At 49.9% G+C, this 24148-nt stretch overlaps 1 protein-coding gene across 4 annotated transcripts in view; it reads left to right on the top strand.

Moving 5' to 3' along the window:
- Positions 1-24148, top strand: part of tanc2b (tetratricopeptide repeat, ankyrin repeat and coiled-coil containing 2b) — a 243509-nt gene that overhangs the window by 84582 nt on the left and 134779 nt on the right. For all 4 annotated transcript variants that reach the window (XM_035405991.1, XM_035405993.1, XM_035405989.1 and 1 more), the window contains one exon: positions 13428-13527. In XM_035405991.1, coding sequence (XP_035261882.1) covers positions 13461-13527 — 67 coding nt within the window. In that variant the 5' untranslated portion in view covers positions 13428-13460. The remainder of the gene's footprint in view (positions 1-13427; positions 13528-24148) is intronic.

The following is a 24148-nucleotide window of genomic DNA, read 5'->3' as shown; positions in this document are numbered from 1 at the left end:
TAATACACCCTTACCAACACTGACACTGTTACCAACAGTAATACACCCTTACCCACACTGACACTGTTACCAACAGTAATACACCCTTACCAACACTGACACTGTTACCAACAGTAATACACCCTTACCCACACTGACACTGTTACCAACAGTAATACACCCTTACCAACACTGACACTGTTACCAACAGTAATACACCCTTACCCACACTGACACTGTTACCAACAGTAATACACCCTTACCCACACTGACACTGTTACCAACAGTAATACACCCTTACCAACACTGACACTGTTACCAACAGTAATACACCCTTACCCACACTGACACTGTTACCAACAGTAATACACCCTTACCCACACTGACACTGTTACCAACAGTAATACACCCTTACCCACAGTGACACTGTTACCAACAGTAATATACCCTTACCAACACTGACACTGTTACCAACAGTAATACACTCTTACCCACACTGACACTGTTACCAACAGTAATACACCCTTACCCACACTGACACTGTTACCAACAGTAATACACCCTTACCCACACTGACACTGTTACCAACAGTAATACACCCTTACCAACACTGACACTGTTACCAACAGTAATACACCCTTACCCACACTGACACTGTTACCAACAGTAATACACCCTTACCAACACTGACACTGTTACCAACAGTAATACACCCTTACCCACACTGACACTGTTACCAACAGTAATACACCCTTACCAACACTGACACTGTTACCAACAGCGATACACCTTTGCCCACACTGGCACTTTTGCCAGTATCACTCAAGTTACACTGCTCCCATGCAGACATCCTTTCAGGTTCACTCTTCCCCAAGACAATAACTCTCCGAACACCGGGGCCAACTTTAATCAACACCGAACTCCAGAGTGTCCATAAAAGGCTTTTTTATTTTCTGGTGCTGTACACTCCAGGTCTCATCATTCATTCACACACGGTCCTTCACAGATTCACCAGACTCTGCTGGGCAGCATATATTTGTTAGTCGATGGGCCTGTCTGGCTGCAGGTGTACTGGAAAGGTTCTTCAGGGGAGGAGGGGAGTAGTTATGTGCTCATAGTGCTGACTGTTGATTGTATACACAAAGGTCGCTCGGAGTCAGTCGCAACTTAATTACCACCCCCGACAAGTCTTTTAAGAATAAGGTCACCTCGTGTTCAACCGTCATCTGTATTCAAAGCAGTGCTTCTTCTCTCTGTGTCAACATGCCCTTTGCGAGCATGGGCCTTGATCCGTGTTGTCTTCTGATGCATTATCCGGCAGTATTACGGCGCCAGGTCAGCCATGAATAAGGCTCCTGAACTGTACTCATAGTCTATTAAGTATACGACCCGACGCTCTGTTAAACACCAGAAGGGCTTCCTTTTCTATTAACGGCAAAGCCTCTCAGCTAGAAATAATTCTAAAACTGGGCTCGGTGCAGAAGAAGCGGGTTCCAGATCGAGCGGTGGCTCGGCTCAGCTCGGCTCGGCGGGGCTGAGGGGCGAAGGGGGGGTGGGGGGAGGGGGGAACGGCTCGCTCATCCCAGTTTTATCGAAGCGTCTGATGCAGCGCGCCGGTGTTCATTAGCATTTCACCGCGCCGCCTCTTCCCTCCCACAGCGCCCTTTATTCATTCCGCTGCCCCCCCCGCCCCCCCGCCCCCGTCGCCACTCGTTTTGATTTAGTTTGCGGTCGACGGGCCCAGGTGGAACAGCATGACGGCGGTCGGCAGCCCTCTCCAGTGTCGAAACAGACAAAAATAAGCAGCGTGTTGCTGCTCTTTGCGCTCAGAAAAAATGCCCTGACACATTTCTGTTAGAATAGCACCTTTGGGGGTTAGCGTAGCACGTTTGGGTTTGTATAGCACATTAGGGTTATAATTAACGCATTTGCGTTAAAATAGCACATTTGGGTTAATATAGCACCTTTGGGTTAGCATAGCACATTTGGGTTAAAATAATGCATCTGCGTTAAAATAGCACATTTGGGTAACAATACCGCTTTTGGGATAACATAACACATTTGGTTAAAATTGGAAATTTGCTTGAATACAGCACATTTGGTTCATGATGGCATAGTATGTCAAGCACGTCCTGGGTGGGAGAGCAGAATGACTAGAGGGAAAATCCCCGGACCCAAACCAGCGGTACGTGCCTGTTCTAAGTGTCCCCTGTTTCTGAAACGGCTTTCGCCGCCTCCCCATTCTGCAGTGTCCACGACCGGTGCGCCTCCCTGTTCAGGCCCTGGCTGCCTTTTCTAGTTGCGCAGGGGTGTTCAGGGTTTGGTAAAGGAAAGGGAAAGGAAAGCTTATTTTTCACATTTTTTTTTGGTAACAGTCCTTACAAGCTGTGTCTTTAATGCAACGCTATTTGAAAGGAGAAGAACTGAGGTGTGCGGTGGGGCCCGGCAGGTGGAACGGTCTTTTAATTAACAGCTCTGGGGATGTTGACAGCGGGTCGCTGAGACCTGGCTATCGGTGGTTGGGACTCGGGGAATAGGAATACAGGGCTGTAATTTCCATTCCTTCCTGCCAAATGTCACATGAGTAAACCCCACCTCCTCGCTTCGTTATCTTACTTCTTGTTCTTCTACAGCGACTGTTGATTGCCAAATGATGCATTTTGACTTCATTGAAGAGGGTGTCTGTGTTCACTTGCATGGTGACCATGTGGGGTGGTCCATAAAGAAGGAAGGACTACTGTGTGAATGCAATGTTAATTATGTAATGGCCATGGTCTTCAAATGACCGTTGCCAAATCTCCCTCAAGAAGTAGTTTAAAAAACCTTACGTGAATAAACAGGATTAATATCATAACGTTTGTTCTATTTGGTTTTTCTTGCATAGAATAACTATTAAAAGAGTAATTGGTCGGAGAGACATGAAGCAGGCTCATCTTCATTCTTGACCGCAGTATCATTGGTGAAAATTCTATTCTGTGCGAGAGTTCACAGAGCTCTGGGTATTTTGGCACCTTTTCTAGACTCGTTAGCCAGCCAAAAACTAAAATGCACTCTGGGAGCCTGTCAGCTCTCTAATTTGGGGCCTGGTGAGAAATGACCTGCTCCAGTTGTCAGTGTGATCCCTCACGGGACAATATAGACACTGTGTGCGCCCTGCTTGTCAAACAAAATGGATTCAAGCAAAGTAACTGGTGCAACAGTGGAAAGATGAAAGAAAGCGTGGATGTTTCGTTTCTCTAAAAAAAGTAATCAATGGTGAGACACTGCTTCTCTTCCGAATAGAAGTTGTTTGCAAAGTAGATAGGGAGTTTACGTGGAGACAGGGTGTAATTGTCTGGGGCGATTGCCGCACTTTTGTCTGAACCTCTGATCGATTTATTCAGATTTTTCAGCTTTGTGATGGCCTGCTTTACAGGCATTGACACTTCTTGTTAAGAGACAGCAGCAACAGACTCCAATTTTAAATTCCGCACCTAGAATCAACTCCAGCTTTCGTGCACATGAACTAATGATGCAATAACACACAGCCGTCCAAGAATCAGCTGAGCAGCCGATTGTCCAAATACCTTTGGTCTCCTAAAATGAGGGAGATATGTATAAAAAAGGGTGTAATTCCTGCACAGGTCACCCAATATGGATGTAAATACCATCGGTTGGCTGACAGTCTGCACTTTACCTCATTCTTTTTTTTTTTTTTTTTCTAATCCAATGAGCTGGTATACAGAGCCAAAACAACAAAAGTGGTGTCACTGTCCAAATATTTGCAAACTGCTTACAGTTCAGTTCAGTTATGAGATGTGGTCAGGCCAGGATATTGAGCCCATTGTTAAGATACTTTCCAAGTAAATTTTTTTTTGGGGAAAATCAAAGCTGTGGATATATATTTGGTTTGTAGGTACTCTTTATTTGTATCTGACTGACCAGCAAATTGTAGAGTTTGTTTTTCAGTAAATATTTTTTTTTGTTAACCAAAAATATGTCCTTACCCTTATCCTTTTAAATTTCCTTCCTTTTTAATATAAATGGAAATTACATATTGAATCTGCTTTGTTTGTTATAATATGCCTCAATCAATAGGCTCTCCGGTCTGTTGCATCCCCAGCAACCCGGACTGACGCTCGTGTGCCTCTTTAGCAGTGCGACGGACGCTAATGCTCAGCGCATCCTGCTCTTACTCGCCTCGTCCTCCCTGATCACACGGCTCCCTCTCGTCGTTTCTCAGGGATAATCCTCAGCCGTAACCTGCGGACAGGAGGTTGAATCGGGTGAAGCGTCGGCGCTTACTATGCAGCTCACGTACGGCCGGTTCTCCTCGTGCAGCAGGTGTGAAGCCGAGCGTCTGCTCTGCGGTCACTGCAGAATACCAACCTGGAGTCTGTTAACCCTTTAGCGCAGGCCCCCTAGTGGCGCGGACGCTGCTGTCCCGAGATCGCTCAACTCGGACATCTAGTGCTCCTGCAACCAAACAATGAGCGGAAACCGCAAACCCTGTGCTCTAGTTTTATTAGTAGAGGATACGCGTAAACCATGCCAGATACGGAGTTTCTAAGTGGCAGCACTGTTGTGTAGGTCATCCATGTAACAAGCCCACCCTCCCCGCAGTCTCATTTACAAATATACCCTCCAAGCATGACACACTGGACAATAGAGTCTATCTGGGAGTTCATATAAATATTCTTTAACCACCAAAAATTGCTATTCTGTCTTTGCAACCAGATAAAGCGAACAGTAGCCCGAAGGTATGCCAATACAGCGAAAGGTATGCCAATACATTGAAAAACGCTGCTCACTGAATAGTGAAATAAGATGAAGTTTTGTTTAATTATATCACGTCATTCTGCGATGAATATCTGCGAGTAAATAAGAATAAATATACAATCTTACCATTGTTTTTACATGTAAAGATGTTCCTTTCTAGATTCATTGGTCATTTATTGTTTTGAACAAGCTGTTTGAGAAGTAAACATGCAAATAGAAAGCGGGGGTAGGTATTTACAGAAGTCGCCCACAAAACCCCACTCGCAATTTAGACCTGTGTAACAGTACAAGCATTCCAACGGTGTATCGCATTACTTGTTTTAAATTTATAACAATTGAGAGCCAAGCTATCCAGCGTAAAACATCATGCCAAATCAAATATGCGGTTCGGGATGATCTGCTGTGGCGCGACCCCTAACGGGAACAGCCGAGAGGGAGAGAGAGAGAGAGAGAGAGAGAGAGAGAGAGAGGTACAAAGGTACAACTGCAGTGTCCAACCTAATACTGGCTAATACTGAACACAATGGCCAACATTTTCTCAACATAGAACCCTGCAAACACTAAGCACACATCCAAGATATCACTCAGAATTTTGGCCAAGAGCTTTGGCTCTTAATAGGGCTAGGCGATACAGCCTAGAATTGTATCACTGTACTGTATTTCTATTTTAGTCCATAGCGATAATTATCACAATAAACCTGAAATAACGCTTCATGTAAAGTGTGAGGAGGATTTTCAGCTGAGGACTGAATGGAAGACATCAGAAGGTTCATTCATAGATTATATATAAAATGATTTATTGTCTTAAACCGAACCAATAGTTTAAAGTCAAACATTTTATTAAACGGAACCAGTTAGGTTGATATTCAAACAACATTATCGCAATGGAACAAATAGGTTTATATTCAAACAACATTATCTTAAAAGGAACCAGTAGGTTAATATTCAAACACTATTATCTTAAACAGAACCAGTAGTTTGATGTACAAACTTCATTATACTAAAAAGAACCAACAAGCTGTCATTCAGTGATATAATTATATTTGTGGTTCTTGCGGTGTTATAAAAGACATTTGTGTGAGGGAACATTGAAAGGGTACCAATAGTCTGGATTTGCTGGCAGCTCCTGACTAATGAATAAACGCATCTGTCGGCGTGTCGAGAAACGCATTAAAACGTGTTTTATTTTACGTGAGAAGGTTCTGCTGTTTTCCTGTAATTGTGCGTCTCTGTGGGAAACTTGTGCCACAGCTTCCTGGCCCTTGGCGTCTGCGCCCCCTCCTCATAGCTGCTGTCGCTCAAAAGGCTGGCTCACCTCGGTGCTTCTCTTCCACGGCAGGCATGGCCGTTCTTTGGCTGCCCTGTGTGCGCGTGTCAAGCTGTCGAGCAAGGCTATTCCTGCAGCATGACTGGCTGTCTCTCTGCATGCAAGCTGCGCCATGTTGGAGACTGAGGAAAACAGACGCAACTGGACTGCAAAGTAATGACTGTCAAAGTGCCTCGAATGTTTATTGTTTTTATCATGGCAAATTTTACCCTGATATTTACTGAAATCGTTTTATCGGCCTACTCTTAAGAGATCCCTTTCGGTATCCACGTTGTTTCCATACACTGTGCTGCAGATTTGTAAAAAAAAAAAAAAAAAAACAACAAAAAGAACTTAAAGCTGCATAAGCATGACTTCATATCCACGTGCCTCGAGCCTGTGAGTTTAGCTTGGCTTCACAGTTCACATCTTCAGAAGAGAGGGCTCTGCGCTCAGGTTTGCGCTGGACTACGGACAGCCCCGGCCAGAGGGGAGGCCACAGCGATTCTGCCACGTAATGTAACCGCAGGGGGTTCCTGGAAGTGGTTGGCGAGGGGTGGGGGGGATGGGGGGTGGGGGCACAGTGAGGCAGCTCAGGACCGGGGGGAGGGGGGGAGCGGGGGCCACAGTGAGGCAGCTCAGGACCGGGGGGAGGAGGGGGAGGGGGCCACTGTGAGGCAGCTCAGGACCAGGAGGGGTGGGTGTGGGGGGGGGCACAGTGAGGCAGCTCAGGACCAGGAGGGGTGGGGGTGCCACAGCGAGGCAACTTAGTACTGGGGGGGGGTCTCCCCGCTGATGTCGCCTTCGTTGCGGTTCGCAGTCGCGGCGGGAAAGCGCGGAGCCCGGCTCCCCGCTTCACCCAGAGCCCGCCTGCGAGCGCGCTGAGTCACCCCCCCGTCTAACGGGGAACATCTGTTACACGCGGGCCGAGCGGGAGAGGAGGACGGACCGAGGCTCAGAGAGCGAAGACGAGAGAAGAAGAAGTGGGAGTATGGGAGAGAGAGAGGCTGCGTGCTCCAAACAGCACAACAGACACAGCCTTGGCTCTGCGTTCTGTATCTCCTCTGCGCTTTAAAGGGGAATTTCACCATAGAATGAACTTGTGCTTCTAGAAGACTGGCTGTCCTCCTGATTACAATGAGCTCTCAGCCAGCTCTCTGTGCTGAGATATAAGTATTGTTCGTGTTCCAGGTGCCTGCCTTACTGAAGGCTAGAATAAGTGGGTGCTTGAGGTCCATGGTCGGGTATCAGACAATGCCAGTCACAGGTTGCCATTCCGACTGAATACAAATGGAGGGGCTGGGAGTGGCTACTTGGCCTGGAGAGAGGGTAACGTTACTTGCTAGCATTGCAAGCCAGCCACTGAAGAGAGAAAATCTAGGTTTATGTTTTCAGTTTGCATTACTGCTTAAGTTCCTATTTTTTTAAAATCCCTCTTCAGTGGGGCAGATCGCTTGGGTTTAGCATGACTGTGGTTTGAATAGCTGTGATTTATGCGATTGACTCATAGCAAGCTATTTCAGCCACGGTCGCGACTTGTGCAATATTTGGTTATCCTTATAAATCCAGCAAGGACAGACATTTTTATAGAACACTGATGGTGAGAGAGACCAATGGAGAGGAGACTAAGGCCTTAAGCCAGAAGAGGAGAAATGCATGGCTGACATTCCCTCGCACGAGAGCGGACACGGACATTCTCCACATCTACACCGTTCAATAAATTATCCGGCAAAAATATCACGCTCGTCTCTCGTTCCTTCTGTGCCATTTTTCCTTGCTTTTCTCAAGGACGCGTGGAAAGCAGAACAACCTGCTCGACGTGTCATTTGAGCGGAATAAAGACAGAAGTAGCTTATGTGGGTCTGAGAAATCCGTTTGCAGTATTACCCGTTCTGCTGCCAGTTAAAAACAAAAATGTTTTCAATGTAAGGTTTTTAAGGCACGTCACTTGTAGTTACGCTGTCTACAAGGTTCGGGTCAATTACCTCAATTTGTGCTGTCATTCTACTGCAAACATGGACTTTAAATGATCTTAAAAAAAGTTTCTGTGCGGTTCTTTTTAAAACGCATGCTTCTGATGCTTGAGTAGCCATCACACCAAAGCCTAAGCTATTGCTAAATAGCCCAACGTTTATTTTAGACATGGGTAGTTATGTACGAACGGGAAGTTTTATTTGCTGAAATCGCCGTATCGTGCTGTCTTTCATAAAACTAAACTTCTCTTGCATGTAGGCTTACAGTCTCTGATTCTTAAGTATCACATATACCATATCATATGGTGAACAGACTGAAACACAACAAGGGGATGATTGGCTTGTTGCCATTTACTTAGTCATGGAACTGAATATAACAGAAAGCCCTTTGAAAACAGTGAAGCCAACCTGGCAACCACAACTTCAGAGGCAAGGCAGGCAAAAATACAAAGTCATAGGTAATTGGCCACAGCCATAGTGATTACCATGTATCACAGCTGTGGCTCTACATGTGTGTAGGGCTGGTGCTGCCCCCTGGTGGACAGCACCACAACTGCCTTCCCGGCAACACATAGTACATGGCTTCAGCTAGATCAATGTATGCAGTTAACCCACTGCAAAAGGCATAAAAATATTGGATATTATTGCCAGTAATAAATATTTTGTCTATTACTGGCTGTAATTTGTTGATGGATGTCTACATGTTGCTATAAAATGGTGTATGGTAGGTGGCATAGTGGTGGTTATATAGTGCTGGGACATTAGGAATGACATGCTATTGTCTTATGTTGCCATTACCTAGCATGGCATATTGCAGCAGCTAATGTGCTCTTTTATCTGTACTATGGGTACCGTCATCATCCCATGGACAGTGAATCTTTGTCTGAGCCACAGAGAGCAAATGTCCGCTATGCTAGCTAGCTCACAAGCTAACACTTTTTACAGTTGGAACAGCAGCTAGCTTACCCCAAAACTCTGCGACGTGAGTTCGGTCAATGCCTTTCGCCTGCGTCGGATGCATTTCCGCATTCAATTTACCTGCCCGTTGTGGTTCTTCAAAACCGAGGAAGGGTAGAGGTGTTCATCCTTACGACGTACACCACCGCCAAAGTTAGCATCTTTCGCTGCCGATATCTCTGTGCAGAGATCGCTTTGCGCAGCCACTCAGAGAGAGTTGATCAGCTAGGCCTAGATATGTTGAATGAGCTACATGATGTTTTGCGGTGGAATTCCCCTTAGCGCTAAAACTGCTAAAACTGACATCCCTTCCTCCATTCATGGTTTTCTGGGATGTGAAATCTGTCCTTCCTTCATGTATTCACAGTCTACTGCTCTCCTCTGCTGAACTTCCCTTTCTTCTGCACGTGTAATTGCAGAGCAGCCCGGCAGATGTAAACACTCACAGACCGGCACGCACACACACACACACACACACGCACACCCAAATGTGCACACAGACACACATACACACCCAAATGTACACACGCACACACCCAAATGTACACACACACTGTTGACATTCTTCACCGAAGCTGCAGTCCACCTTCTGTTTTATGCTTCAGGTGCTGACTAATTTTGGGGAGGAAAATAATAAAGAAATCATCAGAAATGTATTTAAGGAGGTGGCAGGTAATTACCCGCACTGGTGTTAATGAGGCACACTGTTGTTCTGAATAGCACACAAAATGTTTTGTTTTTAATAAGGCACACTGCTTAGTTGGGATTACAGTGCGCAGTTTGTCAGAGGTGCCATTTTGTCACCGACTGTTATAGTTCCAGCTAGCTGCTCTGAGCTCAAGGTTAGCCTCACATTTCTGATTTTGTATTGTGGAACTGCTGAGAGGTTTTCTTCGCTGCCTATGCCAGGGAATTAATCAGATCTCGGTGGTTGGTTGCTCATGCACTTTTTTGGTCTGGCGCATGAAGGGGGTTTAGTCACAATAAAATAACGACAATGAATTCCAAATAAATCTGTGTGTCACCATCCAAAAATGCTGCTTTGAAGTGTTCTGTGAAGTCACAAATGGACAAGTGGCCACCGGTTCTCAAGGGGAGGGGCTGTGCTTGAGGAGCACCTGTGTGCCATCGACAAATTGTTGAAATGTGTTACACATTTCCCTGTTTACAATCAACATTTAATTATCGAGTTCCTGCTATTAGACCTAGTCATTCATATGGGCTTGATCTGTTTGTTATAACCAGCCACCATACTGCGTGCCCTCTGGCCTAGTACTGGCACCTTTTTTATTTTTTGCGTTTGGACACTTTTCAGACACACCTTGGGCCTTTAAGCCTCTTCTCTGGCTCTTGACAGCTTCAAGATGTTGTTCTTTGTTGAAGCAGCAGGCATGCTGGGAATGTTCTGTGCGCATTCCTGGCTTAGGATTGGCTGTCTCTCAGGGCGGCGCATGCATCCTTTGGATCAATAGGATGTGGGTGGCGCTGTTGATTACATTACGTTTATTTAGCAGACGCTTTTATCCAAAGCGACGTAAAGAAGTGCATACCATGGTCATTGGACAACTACAAAACACAGGTTCAGTAAGGTACGATACTCATTTTTTACAGCTATTTCTAGCCAAGAACACAGTTCAGTTCACAGTGGACACTGTTGACCTAACATATGCCAAGCATAAGCTGGGAGAGGAGAGTATGTGTACACACACAGTACTGCACACTTGCATGTAGTAGACAGTAAAAGGTCCTCCAGTGGGCAGATTTTGCCAGGGTGCCTGATGTGGCCCCGAGGCCCTCCTCGGCTGAGTAATGCTGGGGGGAGGCACTGCTCTCCCCTGCCTGCAGTGGGCACTGTCCTCCTTCATCTCTGCAAAAGTCAGAAGGAAGAGTGCAGGGAAGGTCTTGTGTTAGAACAGACTCTTAATGCTGTGTGCACGATGGGGGGGGGGTAATGAAGAGTCAGCTGCCAGGATCTGACGGAGAGCCTCTCAGGACGGACGGAGGGAGGGAGGGAGGGAGGGAGAGAGAGAGAAAGAGAGAGAGAGAGAGACATTGGACAGATCAGTGAGCACACACTGTTGAGTATGTAGGCACGACAGCCTTACACGCTCAGACGCTCAGGCTAGCTTGTATCGGTCAGGCACCGCGACACGTCTTCTCACAACGTAAAAAAAAAGCAGCGCTTTCACAGCTCATAGTTTGGCTGCATTATGCATGTACGGTTAGGAGCCTTATCTCCCATAATGCAGCTGTCATGCTGCGAGGAGGGGGGGAAGGCTAGCGTAGCAGATCCGAACAACGGGAATCACATAGCGGCGCATTGATTGGGAGTTCATCTGTTTACTGCAGGTAACCGCGGCAACCGTTGGCATTCTCTGTCACTGCTGCCTCGAACGCGACGTATCGGCCTCTCTCCCGACGCCGCGGCGTTCGCCTGTGAACGCGCGCTCTGGTTTTGGCAATTGGTCGCTGTTTTCACACGTAATTAACGCTTAGGAGCTGTTTGTCCCAGTACAGATCATTTACCCTAATCTCAGATTGAATGACGGTAATTAGGCTGAAGATGGCTGAATCACAGACTCCGCTTCACGGTCGATTAGCGAGCGACTCCTCGTCGAGGACAGCCAGTCGCTCAGCCGATCCGGTTCCGGTTCCGGTTCCGGTCCGGTCCGGTCCGGTTCTCTTGGCCTTGTGTGACTGAGTCATTCCCGGTCTGAGTGGCAGTGGTCACGACGCTCTCTTCTGCAGCCGGCTGTCACTGCTGTTCCTCCTGTGGACACGACGACTCTCAGAAGCTCGCCTTGTTTTAGAGGGAAACATCGATATTTCAATCGAAGGCAAAACAACCTCAAAATGAATTCCTTTTCTGTTACTTGACTGTTTAAAAAGGCGGAGCACTGATGAACACAGTTGAACAATGTGCTTTGGGATATCTGGCTCTCTGATTCCAAGGTGCAACAGGGGCGGCATAGCTCAGGAGGTAAGACCGATTGTCTGGCAGTCGGAGGGTTGCTGGTTCAAACCCCGCCCTGGGCATGTCGAAGTGTCCTTGAGCAAGACACCTAACCCCTAACCCCTAACTGCTCTGGCGAATGAGAGGCATCAATTGTAAAGCGCTTTGGATGAAAGCGCTATATAAATGCAGTCCATTTACCATTTTCCTGAAAGGGCGGTGACTGTTTTCAGTGTCAGTGAATAGATTTGAAATGAAGGCATTACGTTAAACGTGATTTCACTAATGGTAATCTACCACCTTGAAAACCACACCCCTGGGTACCAAGAACGGTCAAAAATTCTTCAAAAAGAGCCAAAGAGCCAGAAATCCCATGATGCACTGGTTCTCAGCACTGTCCCGGGTGGGCCTTTGTACCTTACCTGCTCTGCACTTAATTCATCAGTTAAGGCGGATTATTACACAGTTCACACACCTCGCTTGGCTTCTCAAGTCTGAATCGGTGACCGGTTTCAAGGTGGGAAGGTAAATCAGTAAAAACGCTGGTGCTCGTCAAGATCAGGGCTGAGAACGGCTGGCCTAGCACATCGTTCCATCGTTTTTTTCCCCTAAACGAACGCCTCAGCCTTTTTAAACGCGATGACAAAAAAAAAGGTAAGCGGTTCTGAGACGGGAACCAAACGAGTGTTCTTTTCGATTCGTCGCTCTCTGCGTTTTGAGGGCGCCGCGTTCCTTCGGCGGAGAATTCGCCTTCAGAAACGGACGCCTCGCACCGCACGGCTACGGCGTACCAGCGCCACGCGGCTGGAGGTGCGGCTTCGCTCCTTCGCCGAGCGTGCCGTGGTCCCCTCGAGCGTGCGCGCGCGCGCTCAGTACGCCCTTAACCTGCGGGGGTCTGCGGGCGCGTCCGTTTAATTGCTTTGACACCGAGTCGCGCGGTTAATTGAAACGATGACCACGCTAATCCTGGTCATCCCCCCCCCCCCCCCCAGCGGGTTCGAAGAGCGCGATTGAAAGAAGAGAGAAGCCCGAGTCTTTAAAATCCCAGATCTAAGACCCGGGCTTTCGGGTGTTTACCGCCCCCCCCCTGCGCCGGCGAGCCGATTTCCGCGGAGTCTCTTCAGATGAAATGTTTGGTATTCTGCCAGAGTCGGCGGTGTCCTCCGAGCGACCCTCGCGTCTCTTTCCCTTTGGTGCAGTCGGCCCGCTTGGTGCGATTTCTTCTTCTTTTTTTTTTTCCCCGCTCCTTCGGAATTTCTTTCCCAAATTAGGCAGGGCAGGAATCCGGGCTGTCTGGCCCAACCCGCTGCCCCTCCCCGGAATCTGCTGCTCGTTTCCGGCGTGGAGACGCAGCGCGACGATCACGACCGCGGGGTGAATCGTGAGGAGTGGTCGTGGTGGGCTCGGCGTCACCGGCCTGCGCTGATGTGCTCGCGCCTGCGGTCCTCTGTTGTAAACAGGGTTTTTTTTTAACCGCGTTTCTCTCCCCGTTCCTCTGCAGATTTCTCGGTAGCCCTCACGGACCGGAGCGGCCATGTTCAGGAACAGCTTGAAGATGCTGCTCAGCGGAGGCAAGTCCAACCGCAAGAACCGCAACAGCGGTAAGTCGCCCCACGCCGGAAATCTCGTCGGTGGGAGTGGCCCCGGCGGGAGTGTCGTGAGTGGGAGTGGCCCCGGCGGGAGTGTCGTGAGTGGGAGTGTCCCCGGCGGGAGTGTCGTGAGTGGGAGTGTCCCCGGCGGGAGTGTCGTGAGTGGGAGTGTCCCCGGCGGGAGTGTCGTGAGTGGGAGTGTCCCCGGCGGGAGTGTCGTAAGTGGGAGTGTCCCCGGCGGGAGTGTCGTGAGTGGGAGTGGTTTAGACGGGAGTGTCGTGAGTGGGAGTGGTCCAGGCGGGAGTGTCGTGAGTGGGAGTGGCCCAGGCGGGAGTGTCGTGAGTGGGAGTGGCTTAGACGGGAGTGTCGTGAGTGGGAGTGGCCCAGGCGGGAGTGTCATGAGTGGGAGTGGTACTGGTAGATGTGTGACAACAGCGCAAAACATACTTCTCTCACCTGCACCTCATTCACAGCCCTGTCGTTCGACCGTAAACTGGTGATATCGTTCAACAATTCTGACAGAAATTTTGAGGCTGCTTTGAAGCCATTGGTAATACATGTAAAAAGGGCATTTTAATGTGCATTTTAATGTAATAACGCTGTTTATGGCTAAGCAGTATAGTCACCGCACTCGTTAACGGTAGCGCAAGCCAGGCCTTCATTATGGCGCAAAAAATGTGCCGTCTAAGGATGTTTCCCGCCTCATAAAAGCCGTGTTGCACGCTGAGCGGATCGCTGCTGCGTTTCGCTGCGGAAAGCAGCTGCAGTACTCACGATCTTCTGTGCGTTACGGCCTCGGTTACTTTTAGATACAGCACAACAGTTGAAAGGAGCGAAGTGGTTAAAAGTCATTTCGGGAACTTGACCCGATACGTTCAGCGCAAGTCCAAAGAAGCGGCTTGTTTTTTTGCGGTACAGCCGTAAAATGAAATGAGACCCTTAAGCATGCACGGCGGTTGAGTTTCCCTGGAAACGGAATAAACGGTGATTAAATGTATGTTGAATGCGGCGTGGTAAGCCAGTAATAAGCCAGAGGTGCCTTACAGTGCCAGGTACGTTTGAACTGTAGCTTGCGGCTCTCTCCTTCGACTGCGCCCGCTGTTCGTTTCGGCTGAACAAGTCTTTCAGATTCCACCCCGATATTGTTTTAATGTCCTGACCCTGGCCTGGCACCCCCCCCCCCCCCCCCCCCCCCCCCCCCCCCCCCCCCAAAGTTACCCCTGGTGAGCGCATCACCTGTACATCAGGAGTGCCTTTGGCGACACACAGAGGGAGTTTTAGCCGGACGACGCCACCCTGGCTGGGGCCGCTGAGGTTAAAACTGGTGTTAGGTTTTCGTAAATCCGGACCCCCCAGCCGAAAGGCTCCGCTGACCAATCAGAGGATGGCTGTGGAGCCGCGGCTCGCCCCGCTGCCCAATCAGAGGATGGCTGCGTAGCCGCGGCTCGCCCCGCTGCCCAATCAGAGGATGGCTGCGTAGCCGCGGCTCGCCCCGCTGCCCAATCAGAGGATGGCTGCGTAGCCGCGGCTCGCCCCGCTGCCCAATCAGAGGATGGCTGCGTAGCCGCGGCTCGCCCCGCTGCCCAATCAGAGGATGGCTGTGTAGCCGCGGCTCGCTCCGCTGCCCAATCAGAGGATGGCCGTGTAGCCGCGGCTCGCCCCGCTGCCCAATCAGAGGATGGCTGTGTAGCCGCGGCTCGCTCCGCTGCCCAATCAGAGGATGGCTGTGTAGCCGCGGCTCGCCCAGCTCCCCAAAGCAGCGAGAGGCAGCCGCCGTTCAGAGGGGCCCCGCTTCCCTCCGCTCCCCGAGCCCAGCCAGGGCCTGAATGGATAGCCTGTTCCAGCAGAGCTGAAGGGAGAGCCGGTGTGTCACTCCGATTTGTGAACAGCACCATTAGATTAGTGTACAGGCACATGCGCGCACACGCACACACACGCACATGCACACATACACACACACACACACACATATGTAGTGAGCTTCATATTGTTTGGGACAAAGACAAATATTTTTTTTCGATTTCCCTCTACTCTTTTTACACTTTTCACCGTGTAGAAATTACAGCACCTTTTATACTTAGCCCCCAATTTCAGGGCACCATAATGTTTGGGACATATTAATGTTATGTAAGTGAAAGTTGTCAAGTTTAGTACTTTGTCACATATCATTTGCATGCAATAACTGTTTAACTGTGATGCTCTGCCTGGCCTGTACTGCAGCCAGCATCAGACATTGCTTGTCTCGGTGGCTAGTTGCCTTAAGTTTTCTCTTCAGCATTTGAAATGCTTGTTTAGTTGGATTCAGATCAGGTGAATGACTTGGCCAGTCGAGACATTTTCAGTTTTTTCACTTTGAAAAACTAACTCCCATGTTGATATAGCAGCATGTTTGGAATCTTTGTCTTGCCTGTAGGATGAGGTGTCGTCCAATGACTTTGGAGGCATTTGTTTGAACTTGAGCGGATGAGATGCTGCTGTGCTCCTCAGAATTCGTTCTGCTGCCGCTATCAGCAGTTCCATCGTCAATGAAGACAAGTGAGCCAGTCCCTTTAGCAGCCATTAATGACCGAACCATAACACCCCTGTTACCATGTTTCACAGATGATGGGGGGGGGGGGGTCTTTTCGATCTTGGGCAGTTTTTTTTGGCGTCCATACTTTGCTGTTGCCATCATTCTGATACAAGGGAATCTTGGTCTCACCTGTGTTCCAGGACTATGCAGGCTCTCTTTGGTACTTCTTAGCAAACTCTAACCTAAACATCATGTTTTTGCAGCTAACTGGTGGTTTGCGTCTTGCAGTGCAGCCTCTGTAGTTCTGTTTGCAAAGTTTTCTGAGGTCAGTAGTCACTGACACATCCACACCTGCTGCCTGAAGAACGTTTCTGATCTGTCGGTTTGGGGGTTTTCCTTCATTATGGTGAGAATTCTTCAATCATAAACTGTATAGGTCTTCCTTGGCCTACCAGATCTTTTGTAATTACTGAGCTCACCAATGCTCTCTTTTTGCTTAATGATGTTCCAATTGGTTTTGGTAAGTCTAAGGTTAAAAGCTGAGAATGTGTACTTTAACCACGTGTGAATTGCTTGCTTACAAATCTAAAATTGTGGCGTACAGAGCAGAATGAAGAAAAAATATCTTTGTCCGAACATAATGGAGCTCATTGTTTACGTATGTGAGCTTTTATTTTGTATTTGCTTTTTATTTGTTTTCCTCTGAACTCTGAGACTCGGGTCAGCAAGGGGTCAAGCGTCACTGACCTACTGCTGAATCCAGAGACGGAAACGAGGAGAGGGGACCGTGAACGACTCCCATCTCCCGCTAGGTCACTGTTTAATAAGCTGAGTATATTTACTGTTTAAGTGGTTCTTTGTTTCCCACTGTGGACTGCCGGGGGGTACTGCTTGATTACTGTTTGAAATCTAACCCGTTGTTTGTTGCAGAAACATTGGCAGGTGCTAGGTTTGGAAACAGCTGTAAAATGGAAGCCGTGCCCAAGCCCGAATTGCTTGCTGGGACTTGTAGTTCTCTCTCACTCGCACAGTTTTTGCTAACAGGTTCTTGCACTATGGCAAGGCGAATGTTATATGTTGGGATTGATCTGTCGTTCTTGGAGGACATGCACCTATGGGCTCTTACTGCTGATGCCGATTTTTACCTTTATCCTGAGTTATATTCGGTCCTGTCTTTGTCAGGCACGTGCACCGCAGGCGCTCGAAACCTGCTTCACCCACAAGGTTAGAGCGAATATTCCCTGCAGTCAGTTCTGTGCTATTCTGGGCGGCGAGGTCAAGGCGACCGGGACCTAGACGCATTGTTCCGCATGCAGGAGGCAACGCGAGAAAGCGAGCGTTTCCAGCGCCGCCCCCTTGGCGGCGTGCTCTGTAAGGGCCGGTTATGTGATCGTCTCCAGTCTTCCGATGACAGGGGCAGACAGTGATGGAAGACCTTCCTCAGCAGTGGTTGACCCCACCCTCCCCCCCTGCCTGATAGACCATGATACTCAGGATCATGGTGATCAAGTCTCCCTTTCTGCCCTTCAAAGCACTGTGGAGTGACTCTGCGGCAGACGAGGTGCTTCTCCGGGGTTTTCCCCGCGTGCTTTTGGCCCTCGCGGTCACTGGGAAAGGACGAGCTGCGGCCGGGCGGTTTGCCCGACCGAGTCGATGGATCGCGACGCTCTGCCGTTTGCCTCGCGAGCTGGCCGTATTCGGCGCGGCTAGCTCCGCCTTCCTGATACACCACCGGCTCTACAGCACTGTCACCCGAGGGCTGCGCTACCTTCGCCTTCAGAGAACAGGACAGAGACCAAACCCCAACAAACTCTGGTTGATTTAGGTAACGACGGGCATCCAGACGTGCTCGGGCCCCCCGAGGGACTGCGGTCGCCTCCCTGCCTCGCCACTACGCCCCCCAGGGCCCGGAGGATCCATTTTTCACCCCAGTGGACCTCAGCCATGAGGCTGCATCATGTGACCACTGTCCGGCTCTGGCCCTGCTCTCAGACAAGAGTCTGAGAACGACACCCACAGCAGGAAATGACGACGCGGCCGAATCGTAGACATTTAAATGAGCGTTCTCCGCTCGCGGGTCAGAACATTTTGTGCTGGCGAAAGGTTTTCCCCGAGTGCCGTTTGTTCTGCTGCGCCTCGCACCGCGAGTGGAAAATGACTCGGACCTCATGACTCATCGCATAAGCGATTGTCTTTGAGTTCTCGAGCGCCTTCGAGAAAAGCAAATGGCCACCGCCGCGGGCGGTAATAGAAGTCCGGACGCGTTGAGGGGAGGGTCTGTTCTGAAGGACCGCGCAGAGAGAGAGAGAGAGACGTCGCCCCGCAGAGCTGCGTCTCCCCCCGCCCCCCCCACGCCCACCCGGGGCGCCCTGGCCCGCCCTGGACGGCGGGGGCTTAAAGCGGACGCCCCCGGCCTCAGAGACCCGTCCCCAGAACGGCCGGCACCCCCCTCCTGAGGAGCGGCACGTCTTCCGCCGCGGCGCTAACATCCGACCGGGAGTCGACCGCACGGCGAACGCAACCGCCGAGCGCGAAGCCTCAGATAACCCGGGAGTCGCGCACACCGCTACAGAACCGCAAGCCCTACCGCGGCCGACTCCCGTTCCTCCGTCCTCCTCGGATTTCCTTCCCTTAATGAGACCTGGCTTTATTCGTCTGTTTGTTTGCCCGTGTATCCACTCTGGTCTGGCAGCTTAGCCCAGTGGCCTTTGGAAGAATAGGACTCCAGTGCATGGGAACGTCTGAGCCTGAGTCACTCGCTACCGCGGTTTGCATTGTTCCTTCTCCGTTTGCTAACACACCACGGGGCAAACACGTTATGTGGTTTGTTATTGAGATACAGCGCAATGCTGGAAGTGTTCAGCTTGAGAGAAATTGGTATTTCCCTTGTGTCTTTTGCACTGAATGGTGTTTTCCCCCCCAGCAAAGTATTTGCTATGCTTTTGTTTCCATAGCGGGTTTTGAAGGTTGCTCATGAAGTGATTGGCACCTGTTTCCTCTTTTGACTAATTTCCTATGAGGCATACATTACTAACTAAATGCATGTAGACTACTGTATCTAACAGTGCTCTGCTCAGAAGCTCTGTTCATTGTTTGTGTTTCTTCATTTGATGAACGTGATTAAATGCACATTCACATTCAAGTGCACAGACACACACACACATACACACAGTCCCACACACACACACACACACACATACACACAGTCCCACACACACACACACACACACATACACACAGTCCCACACACACACACACACACACATACACACAGTCCTACACACACACACACGCACACACACACACACACACACATGCAGTCCCGCACTCTCTCACACACACACACACACACACAAGCAGTCCCGCACACACACACACACGCAGTCACACACACACACACACACACACACAGTCCCACACACACACACACGCGCACCCACACACGCGTACACCTGTGCAGTGTGGCTGTGTCTTTCTCGGCCCCACATCTCCGTGAGAAAGGACAGTGTGAAAATAGAGGAGCTCCCAGGCGGCTTTGCTGAGTACATTACAGGCTCATTTGTAGGCTGGTCCCCTGTGCTTCTATCAGAGAGAGCCAGAAAATAGAACTCTGTTCAGCACCGCCAACAAAAGACATTTCTGCCTGAGAGAGGGAGAGTGTGGGGGAGAGAGAGAGAGAGAGAGAGAGAGAGAGAGAAAGAGAGAGAGGGGGAGAGAAAGAGAGAGAGAGGGGAGAGATAGAGAGAGAGGGAGAGGGGGAGAGAAAGAGAGAGGGGGAGATAAAGGGAGAGGGAGAGTGAGGGGGAGAGAGAGAGAGAGGGGGGGGACAGACAGAGAGAGAGAGAGAGATAGAGGGAGAGGGAGAGAAAGAGAGAGAGAGAGAGAGAGGGGAGAGAGGGAGAGAGTGAGGGGGAGATATATAGAGAGAAGGAGAGATAGAGAGAAAGAGAGCAATTTGACATGATGTATACTGTATAAGAGAGAGAGAGAGAGAGAGATTTCACATGAGGTTTTATATACTAAAAAAGAATGATCACCTACTGAGCTGCATTCAGCTGGACTCACAGGCACTCCATGCAGTCACGTGCACACTTGTGCTCACACACACGTGCACGCGTCCACGCGCGCACTGGACACAACGATAAAAGCCCTTTGTTGTCAAATATCGATGGGTCCCCCAAAGACTTTGCTGTAAAATTATTATTCAGCTTCGGCGCTGAGCTGTGACTCGATTGCTTTGGAAAGTGACAATGCAGTTATCTTCCTGCAGTTAAACCTTAAACCTTGTTATAATGGGCGTTTGTTCTGTCCGGCAGTTGCTCGCACGCATCTTGAGCTCAGTGGACAGCGTGTCGATGTGCTGGGTAAATCCCACCCGGACCGTTTCAGCTGAATTCAATCCGTCTCGTAACAAATGGTACAATACTGTAGAGGTATTGACCCAGCCTTTGTTAATGAAGGACGGCTGCAGTGCATCATGGGTAGGTGCGTGCGTACGCCCCTCCGCGTGTGCCGCAGAGCTCTGTAATTCTCGCCGCTACCCTTGACGCCGACCCAGTTCCTCCTGACAAACGTTCGGTGAGATTGACGGGTTGGACGCGTGCGTACCTGCGGGGTTTTGAGCGGGCTGGTGGATTTAGGGCGTCGCTGAGCGTCTCTTTGCGCCGCCGCGCTCGTCCCTCTTTGCGACGTCGGGGGCGAGGTTCTGTAAAGAAAGCTCGCCCCTCTTTATCAACAGCGGGGCCAGCCCTACAAACGCAAATGTCTGTGACTGAGTGACTGAAGTTACACCATTGGTCGGCCGAGTTATGAAGTTACTGTAGGACGAAGCGTCCGCAGGGCGGAGCGGGCTCCACCGGGGCCGCCGGATTAAATGGAAGGCACGGCCACGCAAGATTTTTTTATATTTATTTATTTATTTTTTTCGGCATCGCTGTCTGGCCCGTCGAAAAAAAAAAGTTTGTAATTCTTGCGCGAAGCTTTCAGCGCGTTTCATCAGAAAATGTCTGCCCCCCCCGATCCGGGGTCAGGAGCGCTGCGGAAAAAGGGACGCGTCTCCCCCCCAGCGTGCCGGCGAGGCCTGGATTCAATCCTTTATTCATTCACAGAGCGCACGGGCCTCAGGTGAATATTCTACTGGGAGCCCTTCGCATCTCTCACTCTCTCTCTCTCTCTCTGTCACTTTAATTTAATTAGGTTTAAATGCTTTATTGGCATGACATTTTATAAAGCATATTGCCAAAGCTTATACATTTGCCATAAAAAATTGTAATTGCATGACAGCTAAGAGAACAAACACCAATGACAAGGGACGGCAGCGTAATTTAAAAGTGACTGCAGTAAGTAAATGAGTAAATAAAATCTCAAATTAGGTTTTAACTGCGCCTCTCTGCCCCTCAAATCATCTACCCTCGCGATGGGCGGCTTTGGCCCCTAACTGTTCAGAAATGGAGGTGTGGACTGGGGGGGGGGGGGGGGTTATGGTTAGGGTTAGGGTTAGGTAGGGTTCAGCAAGCACACGGGGAGCGTGAGACACTGAGGGCGACATAGCTCAGGAGGTAAGAGCGATTGTCTGGCAGTCGGAGGGTTGCCGGTTCAAACCCCGCCCTGGGCGTGTCGAAGTGTCCTTGAGCAAGACACCTAACCCCTAACCCCTAACTGCTCTGGCGAATGAGAGGCATCAATTGTAAAGCGCTTTGGATAAAAGCGCTGTATAAATGCAGTCCATTTACCAGTCCATTTACACTTCTCCCTGGAGCACTGGACTGATTGCAGTGGGGCTCTAGGTGGGCACACGTGGACAGGGGAGCTGGGTCCGGGAGAATGACCCAGCTGGACACGCGCGGGTCCTTCCTGCACCTCCCTGTTCCCCAGTGCAGCCGTGCAGCACAGCCCAATGCCCTACTACGCCGCCATCGCATTTCACTATCGCAAGCCCAGCACCTGGGTGTGGTTCATATTTCCAGTGCGGACCAGGGGGATGACATCCTATCTGTGCCAGGGAACCCCCTACAGTGCCTTCAAAGACCTCCTGTTGAAAACCCAGGCCACAGACCTTCAATAATATTCACAGAGGAGTGGGACGTTGAGCAGTCCTGTTGAAGGCCATACTGCCTTCCACAACCCAGCAGTGTGGTAACCCAGTTAGTATAAGGATGGGGTGTGGGCAGTAGTCACGCGAGCAGGAACGTGTGGGGAGCCTTCAAGATGGCCTTCAAGAAGTTCAGAAGGTCGAGCAAGCTGAAAAAAACAGGCCTTATGTTGCAGGGTTCATCGTTTGAACCGCGTAGAAAACGCAGATTTTCTTCTTCTTGAGTTTGGAGCTTTGAAACCGTGGCATTTCCTCGTGGAGAGCGGCGTCACGATGAGAACAGACACGCGAACCCGTCCGATAGATGAGGCTCGTCTCCCTGACTCATCTCGGCCGAACGTCGTCCTCTCGATGAACACATTAAAGCCATTAATTAGCGCGCTGCGCGGGGCCTGGAGAGAAACTTCTGTTCAAAACAGCCTTCTCCTAGCACACCGTACGAAATTCTGTTCCAAAAACACACTGTACACGTGATTTCTGTTCCTAAAGTGTACAGTACAGATAAATTATGTTCCTAAAGCACACTGTACAGAATAATTCTGTACCTAAAGTGTACGGTACAGATACATTCTGCTCCTAACGCACACTGTACAGATAAAATCTGTTTCAAAATCCTCTGTAGAAATGAATTCTCTTCCTAAAGCCCACTGTGTAGAATTCTTTCCTAGCATACATAAATATGTTCCTAAAGCACACTGTACAGAATAATTCTGTTCCTAAAGCACACTGTACAGATAAATTCTGCTCCTAAAGCACACTGTACACATGATTTCTGTACCTGAAGTGTACAGTACAGAATAATTATGTTCCTAAAGCACACTATACAGATGAATTCTGTTCCCAAGAGCCCTCTCTTCCTAAGAGAGTCCATGCAGATAGTTGGGAAGGCGTTTAGGCTTCTGTATTTCAGGCTTGATGAAGACAAATGGAGAGCGCTCACTCCAACACAACAGCAAGGAGCCGCTCTGTTTGTTCAGCAACACTATCAGCCCCCCCACCCCCCCCCCCCCCCATTGATTACAGGACGCGGGGAACTTTGGTCCCTGCCCGCCGAAATCGAAGCACGCCCAACCCCGTCGCCACCGCCCCCAGCCGCCGATTCCATTATCAGCCGCTCGGCTCCCGTTTAATTAGCTGGTGCTCGATACCTCCTCGGCAGCGGCGGCGGCGGCGGCGGCTGCCAATCAGCGTTTGTCGCCGGGCGCTGCGAGACGAGCCGCTGGCTTGTCCGTGTCATCACTCCCACTCTCTGGAGCCAGAGGGCCGGAGGCCCAGCCGCTGCTGCACGCTCCGGAGCACGGGCGCTGTCTCATACTGCTCATACTCAGTGTGTGTGTGTGTGTGTGTGTGTGTGTGCGTGCGTGCGTGCGTGAGTGTGTGTGTGTGTGTGTGTGAGTGTGAGTGTGTATGTGTGATTGTGAGTGTATGTGTGCGTGTGTGTGTGTGTGCCTGTGTGTGTGTATGCGCGCTGCATGTGCATGCATGTCAAATTTTGTCTGGGTATGTGTCTGTGCGTGCACCTGCGTGCGTTTATTCGTTTGTGTGTGCGTCTGTGTGTGTGTGTCTGTGCGCGTGTATGTGTGTCCTTGTGTCTGTGCACGCGCGTGTGTGTATTTTAGTCTGTCTGTCTGTCTGTGTGTGTGTGTGTGTGTGTGTTTGTCCATTCACGTTTTGAAGGTGCTGCTTCATCAACATGGCCTGATGCAAAAAATGCAAAAAAAAATCCCGGGGTAGTTAGCTTAGCAGCTTGTCGAATGCAAGCCTGCTAAAGGAGGCATAAAGGAGGTAATCTTAAGCTCTGCTGTAGACGCGCAAGCCAGGGGAGCTGAGCCCGAGCGGCAGCCAGAGAACCTGCGTGCGACGGAGGGAAAGCGACAGGGAAAGCGACGGAGGGAAAGCGACAGGGAAAGCGACGGAGGGAAAGCGACAGGGAAAGCGACGGAGGGAAAGCGGCAGGGAAAGCGACGGAGGGAAAGCGACAGGGAAAGCGACGGAGGGAAAGCGACAGGGAAAGCGACGGAGGGAAAGCG

This window comes from Anguilla anguilla, chromosome 2, assembly GCF_013347855.1.
Source record: "Anguilla anguilla isolate fAngAng1 chromosome 2, fAngAng1.pri, whole genome shotgun sequence".
Classification (NCBI taxonomy): domain Eukaryota; kingdom Metazoa; phylum Chordata; class Actinopteri; order Anguilliformes; family Anguillidae; genus Anguilla; species Anguilla anguilla.
The sequence above is the reverse complement of the archived record's forward strand: the minus strand, read 5'-3'. Positions and strand labels throughout refer to the sequence as shown.